General features: G+C 31.2%; 2 protein-coding genes across 2 annotated transcripts; both read right to left on the bottom strand.

Moving 5' to 3' along the window:
- Positions 1-115: 115 nt before the first annotated feature.
- On the bottom strand, positions 116-3,266 carry LOC116765541 (odorant receptor 46a-like). Its single transcript, XM_032655035.2, has 8 exons — positions 3,003-3,266; positions 2,786-2,915; positions 2,238-2,442; positions 1,885-2,145; positions 1,685-1,784; positions 1,361-1,465; positions 861-1,016; positions 116-695 (listed from the first exon to the last, which is right to left on the bottom strand). The coding sequence occupies exons 1-8, from the start codon at positions 3,180-3,182 to the stop codon at positions 648-650; spliced, it is 1,185 nt and encodes a 394-aa protein (XP_032510926.2). The 5' UTR covers positions 3,183-3,266; the 3' UTR covers positions 116-647.
- Positions 3,267-4,906: 1,640 nt separating this feature from the next.
- LOC116765540 (ran-binding protein 3) lies at positions 4,907-9,093 on the bottom strand. The gene is made up of 6 exons (XM_032655034.2): positions 8,961-9,093; positions 8,413-8,538; positions 7,766-8,148; positions 7,160-7,303; positions 5,979-6,221; positions 4,907-5,715 (listed from the first exon to the last, which is right to left on the bottom strand). Exons 1-6 carry the CDS (start codon positions 8,977-8,979, stop codon positions 5,326-5,328), a joined length of 1,305 nt encoding a protein of 434 aa, XP_032510925.2. The 5' UTR covers positions 8,980-9,093; the 3' UTR covers positions 4,907-5,325.
- Positions 9,094-9,103: the final 10 nt, after the last annotated feature.

The raw sequence follows: 9,103 nt of genomic DNA, 5'->3' as shown, positions 1-9,103 counted from the left end.
AACGAAATACCACAACCGCTATTCCGCCGGATACAACTTTTTACACGACTTTCAGCACTTACGACGTTCGGAGCACTGAAGAGCCGGCTTGTTGCCTGTTGGATAGTCTACCGGACTCCGTGAGTCAGACGCCCGCCTTCACGGAACTTTTAAATATACGAAAACTATATTCCTAAAATAATTACACGAATACGAGAATACTGCCGCAAATAAATGATAGAGAAATATTTTTAGTGCTATACGAATGTTTATTACTCTGATGATTCCAATGATACACAAACCAACATCAAACTATTTCTAAATTGCTTTATCTCTCCATTGAAAATAAATAAATGTCAGATCCGATTTATATTAAATTTAAAATGTTTTACAATATTCATTAAGTAATTAATTGACATTATCATAAACAAACATGGATGATATTGTAACATTAAACATATTTCATGATGGAAATATGTAGGTATAGATTACTGAAAAGTAACAAAAAACATCTTAGTATGCAATTTTTTTTTAATCTTATATAAAATAAAGTTCCTAAATCACGTAAATATGTGAAATCTACCTTTAAACATGAAAATCTACATTAAATAGTTTGTATTAAGTATAGAACTCTACACAGTCGACAAAAACATTAAAGTAATCCAGTGTTACTTCCGATCCAAAATTGTAAAAAGAGTGTATGAAGATCTCAGCACCTGAAATATAAGGAATATACGTTTCTATAAAAAAAAAAATCTGTTATTTGGAAGTGGAAACAATATTTATGGGACAGTTTAGCGTAGACTATAGAAATAAATTAAATACGAATTCATAACATATACAAATCTATTATTCATATATTAGTTATATAATAAACATACTGAGATATACGTTTCCATAGACAAGGGTATGATGTAGGCTGTACGCGGCTCTATGCTGCGCTTGCATCGCTCCATCATCACGAGCAAGCCACGTCGGAAGGCCGGAGACAGTGACAGCCACGAGGATTGATACACTGAGTCATTCACTAACTCACTCTAACAATCATAAATAAGATGCCCACATATAAATTATATGTTTATTCAATACTTTTCTTTACTGAAAAAGATGTCTAGGTTTTTTTTATTCTGTATATTTTGAAGACGGGATTGACCAGACACTAAAGGCATCTTATAAATCTGCAGTTATTTTGCTTACTATAAGTTATCATCGCTACACTACATACGAACTGTTTTTCTTTAAATAACCTACGTTAATAATATATTGTGTAAAAGGTAATGAATGAATCACTGTTTATGTATGAAGCATGACAATGGGCCAATGGGACTTTGGTTATTAATATTAAGGGTTGTAAACATGCTTTAACTGTGATCTTATTTACCTCTACTTTTAATTGTGTGCCGTAGTAGCAGTAAATATAAAGCTGTGTCATCATGCAACAAAGGTAAGTTCCCATAGTTAAGAATTCCGCTGATAAGATGTCGAGCTGGAATCGAAAAAGATATTGGCCAATATGAAATATTTCTTGCCGAATTTAATAGAAATGTTTGGATTGATTCATAAAAAACCATCAGCGATTCCATTTTTTTCGAACATATTTATAATTTATATAACTCATAAAATCACTTCCAATATCAATTCAGGATTACTAAATCATATAATGTTATATATGTATGTAAAAAGAATAAATATATATTCATCTCACCCCAACAATCTTGTACACGGTCATACATATAACCCATAACATAACAACCAATTGAACAATTGTTGCTTCACCAAATATAGATTCAACCTCTTTTACTAACCTGTAAAATGCAGACCACATGCAAATAAATCCCAATAAATTAATGTAGATTTAAATATTCTAAATATTTATATGAAATAATTTGTGTAATCTCTTATTACCAAACAATTTCTCCATGATGTTTCACACAATCAACAAAATTTTTGTGAATAATTTTTTTACATTTTCTATCTTCGTCGATATAAAAACTTTTTCTATTTTTTAGTTTTAAAACATTATTAAGATGTTCCAAGTTGTATCTCAAAATATGTAATTGAGTTTTGGCTTGTGCATAGAAAGAAACGATTGTGCAATCCATTGTCACATGGCCATACGCTTGAAGTGTAAGTATAAGCCCCATGAAAGTCACCGTTAATTCGAATCTAAAAATTAAATTATATTTTAATAATTATTTTCGAATTACAAACATCATTATATTCATATGAATAAAACTTTATTAGTTTAGACGACTTACGCGGGCGAATCATTGGTATTAAAGGGAAAATATCCTGAGAGAAATACTGGTTTGTTCAGCGCTTTGTTAACCAGTGGGTACATGATAAATAAAAAACCACAAAAACATATAGAAATGTGATGCATAAAAAGGAGACGTCTCATTGATGTTGCGTTTATTTTCATCACGTGTTCATGGTACGGTCTCTTTGGTGCGAAAATTTCATCTGCAAAAAAGAACGATGTCGCTTCAAATTATTGGACAAACTTTAAGGTACTGTCTCCAATGATTTAAGTCTTATGTTGAATATAGATTTATTGAGCTTATGTGTAGCTTGAAGAAGTTCAAGAAGTAAAAAAGATTGAATACTTATAAAATTGCAACTCTACCGCATTCAGTATTCATTAATAATAATAATAAATTAAAAAAATATAAAACCCGATTTCTTCTGACATCGACATCAGATATTTAAAAAAAATGCAGTTAACCTTTTTTTATTTACTTCGTTTTTTCCAACGTAGGTCTTACCACAAAGTCACATAAAAGTATCTTTCTATTCTTAAACTTACCATTAATGATGCTGATAATTTTATCAATGCGATCAACACGTACATTAAAAGCTATTTGTTTGCCAAGAGAATTTAGAGTTGTTAACAGAATAAACAAAGTGTCCACAAGTTGCTCAGTACACTGCCTTACCTAAAAAATATCAATTCAAACGTAATTGTAATTAAAATATATGTATATAGTGGTATAATAGTATCTGGCGGTTCTGAGCCATCTAACCTGTAAAGCACGAATAATATGTTGTAAATTATAAATTAATACAGCCGTCCATATCAAAATCCTATAAAAATTATGCAAATACATTCCCAATGTCTTCGATTGTCTTGTAACAATTTTGAAATAACCAGCTCTCGCTAATGCTTCAAAATGAGGTCTAAAAGTGTCAAAAGTGTTGTACATTATTATCCAATACAGTAAAAGTGTATTGTAAAAATTGTCCTTCGAATGAAAATTAATTGTAAAATTAAAATCACAAGTGCGTTCTTTTATATTTTACTAGTAGGTTCCTACATGTTGATTGAAGTTTGATTTAAATCAAATGAATCTAAAGGATGTTTCCTACAATTTACACATTTATTTAATTTTCCTATATTTGATATTTTTCGTAAAATGTCATACCGATGCTTTTACGTGTTATGAAATTGATTTTATTCATGGAAAATATTACCTTCTTCAAAAGACATCATATGAGATTCTTTTTTTTGTAAATTACAATAATCTAAGACCGAATTTAAAATTAGGTAAAGTTTTCCAACTTAACGAGGAAACGAAAATCCAAATTAGGTTTATAGTTAACTTACTGGTTTTACGACAAGGACCTATCTGTTTCTTGATTTTCTTGACGATAGAAACTCAGTCCACCATAGCTCATTTTAAATCCGTTACCCTTTATAACTATGAGCAATTAAGGTATGTAACATTTTCTTACTTTTTATTCATAGCCGATCTTTGTTATACATGATATTGTACCCGTTGCAAACACTGCATAAATTCTTTAATACGTGCACACAATCAATTATAAAGCGTATTTTTTGATAGCAAGTTGCAAGAAGGAACAAAACCCATGAATCCCCTTTACTCGAAATAGATCTTTAGAAGTTATACGCTGGTGGACGTATGGTAATTTGCTTAAAGTTCAGTCTAAATCTGTCTTAGTATGAAGTGGTCGGAAAATATTACCCATATGGTAATTCAAATTTACATGGTAATTCATTCAAATAGATGCTGTGTTGTCAAAGATGTCAACTTTACCCTCTTCTAGTTACTCATTTAACCTAACAAATTTTATTAAATGTGAAGTCTTAAAATTTTCTTGCATATTTATACCTGTGACATTTCATACTTTTTAAATTTATCGAAACATATTTTGAAATAAAGAGATTTATTTATAATACAATCCAAAAGATATCTCATTATTCGTTCATTATTTTCCTTCAACTTCTGGTAAGCTTTTCCATCGAACCTTTAACTACATTTACCGTTTGCTTTAAAAGATCATAAAAACATCATGTATACAGTTTTAAGACACTAAAATTATTTACGATGAGTACTAGTAATTAAGTCATTAATATAATAAGCACTTCTCACTCACAAACCACTGTGTTTACGTTCTTCGAAAAGATCGAAAGATTTCTCTATAAATATTTAAATTGTGTAGTACATATATCTTTTTTTTATCTTTATGTAATTATGTTAGATTATTTAAATTTTCCGACCTAATTCTTAAATAAGTTAACAGGTTTGACAAGTAAGTGATCGGTTTACAAACGTATAGCAATTTTATTATAATTTTCCTTTAACTCCTAGTAATTTTATGCGACCGTCGACGTAATAGTAAAAAATGTATGAGCTTACTGGGGTTGTAGAGATTGTCGCTTAAAACGTAATTTGCTTACTTCGATAGTTTTATTTTGTACACTTGATCCGACTACTTTGGTCCTTCGCTCTCGCTATCGTAATTTAAAACAGAAATCCACATTCATTTATAACTAATTGAAATTAACCAAAGAGTTATTTCCGCTGCTCATATTATATATTCAGTTCAGATAATTTTTAGGAACGTCTTAAACGTTCGCTGGATTATATTGAAGCAAGTTCTTGTATAACTAAACAGAAACCGCAGGTTAAAGGTAAAACTCTTTATTTGTATTACATATCAGAAAATAAATCACATGTACATTATGTATTTGGTATTCAGCTGCGGCCGAATCAAACATTTTCAATACATCGTCGCCGTTGGAATGTGTTGAACAAAACGTGGACGTCGTTTTCTGTAACCTTAAGTCCATTCCGTTCACTATTTGTCCGTAACCAACATCTGCAGGTTGTCGCGGGTACACGCGCTTACTAATATATCATTCTCACCCAAAAAAGAATATTATGCAATTTGTTGCTATTTAATTAATTTAACCATAAATATCTCCTATCCTCCTTTTACCTTATTACATTTATAGAGCTTTTAGCGAGAATCTCATTTGATGTGTCCGTGTTGTTGTTAAAGTCCCTTAGTATCTGGTTTACTGACATGTTCCTAATATAACAGTCAGTGATTTTCGGAACATTGTCTTTTGGGAGAAGTCTCTTCTTCCACCGGTTCTTTTCGTTTCAAAGGTTTCGATTCCTTCTCTTCTGTTAAATCTTCTCTTATATTACTCTTCTCGTCACTCTTTTCTTTACTACTTTCAAGTCTATTTTCACTCTCCTGGTCTCTTTGAATGTCAATGTCTTGTTCTTCGTCAAAGTTCGATCCCTCGTCTTCTTGATTTGAATCGTCTACAGATTTCTCTGTGTAATCATTATCGTCGGTGGCAGCTTCCAACCTCTCGGCCGATCTCTGCGAGTTCTCATCTTCCTTGGAGTTATAACTACGCTTGCTGAGTGATATACGAGACAGCAACGCTTTATGTAATTGTGCTATATCGCCTGGTGTTCCCTGGAAACAAAACAAATATTATTATTTTAAGTGACGTTTCATTCAGATAATATACATTACATATAATATATATATATATATATATATATATATATATATATATATATATATAAATGGTACAAAAAATCTATTAGCCGATGTATAACTTGATTTAAGCTTTGATATAATTCAATTTAAAGCCTTGGCAGAAAAACAAACATTAGATATTATTATTATAATATATATTAGTGTAGCTAACGGAGGTTATAATGAAACATTCATACCATGATGAGGAACAGCTTGACCTGCTGCTGGGCGTCCGCGGCCGTGATCCTCAGCGACTTATTGGCGGCTCGGTCTACGACCATGTCCGGCCACAGTTTAGTGTTGAGCACGACCCTCAGAGACCCAGCAACACGAGCAACCAACCTCGCCCCCGAACCGCCGGCGCCATCGTTCAGGCGAAGAACACCGCGTCCCCGCTCGCGCCAACTACCACTCTCCCAGGCGAAGAGACGACAGGATATCTGAATGACATCGTCAATAACAATAACATAATAATATATTATTTACATGATTTCAATCGAGATGTAATACTTTAAGTTAAAAGTTGCTATGTTTCTATTTTATTAATAGATAATAAGTTTTAATTCACAGATCCATAGTCTAAATGGGATAGTAGATAGATAGATAGTAAATATTGAAATATTATAGGATAATTATCTCCTTGTACAATGTCGTGCTATAAGGAGACAGTTATGTATATAAAAATTGTTACTAAGGGCTAAAATAAAACATTAAAAAAAAATATACGGATACAAATATACTATTACATATAGCTCAAGCAGTGAGGAACTGATTTATTTCTTGATGTCGAAACAATATGCAATAATATGCAATATGCAAATATGCAACGATTGAACCCACTTAAGGATCTCCTCGGATTGCTTAATGTAAAAACACACGTCAGCACAGCTAAGGTTAACGAACCGATTTTCGCTAACATAGAGTAAGGAGGTTTTAGTAGAATATTCCTACAATTTAATTTTAGTCGATTTAGTGTTACATAACAGTGACGGACCTAAACTAATACAAAGATATAATTAACAAAAAAAAAGTAATTGTCTGTCACATACAATTCATATTACAAATGATAGTTTAACACTGAATACCGTTATAACATACACAAAATAGTATCAGTCCTCGGGAATTAAATTTGCTATAACAATATCTTTGATATAAACTCAAAATAGCCATGAATGTAAACAAGTTTACTTTTCTTTTTATTTGAAAGCTTAATACTTATCCAACTGGTTATTCAAATAAAGTGTACTCTGATTTAATATGAAAATTATTTCAACAAAACCATAGGCATATTATTTAATGTGGATAGTATCATCCATGCAGAATACATACATATATAGATATGTATCATTAAGTTAATAAAAGCTATTAGGCCCTTTACCTGCATCACATTTATCTCGTCTTCCTCCCCCGTCATTGTGCAGTAGTTGGCGGGTGGAGGGGGGCGAGCGTGTGATCGCTCATATTCAGCCGCGGCAGCAGCGAGACCTTCACCACTCTCATACAAACCTCCTTCCTCTTGCGTCTGTAATTCAATATTACTTTATAATAATAAAAAAATTTAACTATTCTATGATAAACGTTTTCTAAACGATGTCAAGGCTTAGGATATCTTTATTATATGAAATAAGCAACAAATTAGTAATGTTATTGCTGGCAAAAAAAAAAAAAAATTCATAGAAAATTAAAGTTTCCCGGTAACTAGATAAAGACTTTATGAATATTTCTAATTTAAGTTCACAAAAAAGGGAGTTAACATTAATCCCATTAATACAGGAACCAGCTTTAAAACTATCCTTGAGAGTTTTGAAATTCATTACAAAGAAGGAATCAGAATATGCTGCATCAATGTGTATTCCCATATCCAAATGCTATACAGCATTTAAAGCTACCTTAAAAAAATTTTTGTTTTGTTTTTGTTAATATATTACAATATAACTGTGTATTATAAATTGAAATTCATTACAATATCTCCTCATAAAGTTACCTGATTGTTTTCCTTAACAGACGCTGCAGCACTTGTGAAAAGTAACTCTGAAGTGCCATTCGAAGAACTGTGGTCCACTGAAGCTTCTCCATTGTTAAGTGATTCTTTAATGACCACCCTTTCACTTAAATTCTGTCCGAATACAAATCCTGATGAGGAAGTAGCCTGTGATGGTGCTGGCATCGTTGTTGCCGACCTTGATGCTGAACTACTTGAACCGAGAGGTACAAATTTGGGAGCTTCCTCTTCTTTGGACTCCTGTTGCCTGTTTTCCCCTGTTTCTTCATTTGAATTCTTGTCTTTATCTACACTAGGTTTAGTTTCGCTAACTTTTAGAAAAGGATTATTCCCAGGCTTCAGCTGTGGCGGACGTAAAACTGATCCTATTAGATAAAGAGCAAAATTTTTATTCAATGAAATATTATTACAATGAAGAATCAATATACCAGATATTGTATTACAAAGTATAGTAGTTTAGTGTAAAAAGCATTATAATTTAAAATACATTATGTTTTAAGAACATTTATAAATTGACAAATATCATTAATTCTGTATAAGTATTGGTTTCAATTATCTGTAAAAAAATACATTCAACATTATTTAAAAAGGAGGTTGTACAACTATAGATAAAGCCTATTAATACTTACCAAATGGGTTACAGCTTTTACTTGAACTAGAGTTAAGTAAGTTAGAGGATCCAAAGCCTCCTAGTCGAGGTTTCGCCAAAACAACACGAGACTGGGATGATCCATTGTATATTTCTTCTGTTTTACCTACAAAAAATGAATATTACATCAAAATAACCTTTTTGAAACTAAAACATTCCTCTTGTGAAAGAATAATCTTTTATACTATAAACACGATAAAAATATTTGAAATCATAAAAACTTATATGCATATTAATGTACAACAAAGGTCTATTTAACTTCTAGTAAATACAAGTAGTGAATGTTAAATCAAAAAGCCTCCTTAACTTACTCACTACGAATCACATTGCAGCAATATCCTTTTCAATTTATTTATGGATTAAAATTGAGACAAAAAAGAGCAATGATGCAGTGCTTGGTTATGAACTTTTATCAATTCATTTCTAATAAATGTAAATTAGATACAATTACTCTACTTTAATGTATGCAACTAATTAAAGCAAAACCTTTTATACTTTAAAAATAAAATTATCAATAAAATAACTCACTTTGCTTAGCATCTGCCATCGTCGAACATCCATGCACAACTTTGTAAACTGTTGGAAACGTTATTTACTCTGTAACCGAGATTGTATCTAATCTATACATAGACGTAAAAAATAATAATAGTTTTTGTTATTGAATTATATAG

Source organism: Danaus plexippus, chromosome 11 (genome assembly GCF_018135715.1).
Source record: "Danaus plexippus chromosome 11, MEX_DaPlex, whole genome shotgun sequence".
Lineage (NCBI taxonomy): Eukaryota > Metazoa > Arthropoda > Insecta > Lepidoptera > Nymphalidae > Danaus > Danaus plexippus.
This window is presented reverse-complemented; position numbering and strand designations above follow the sequence as displayed.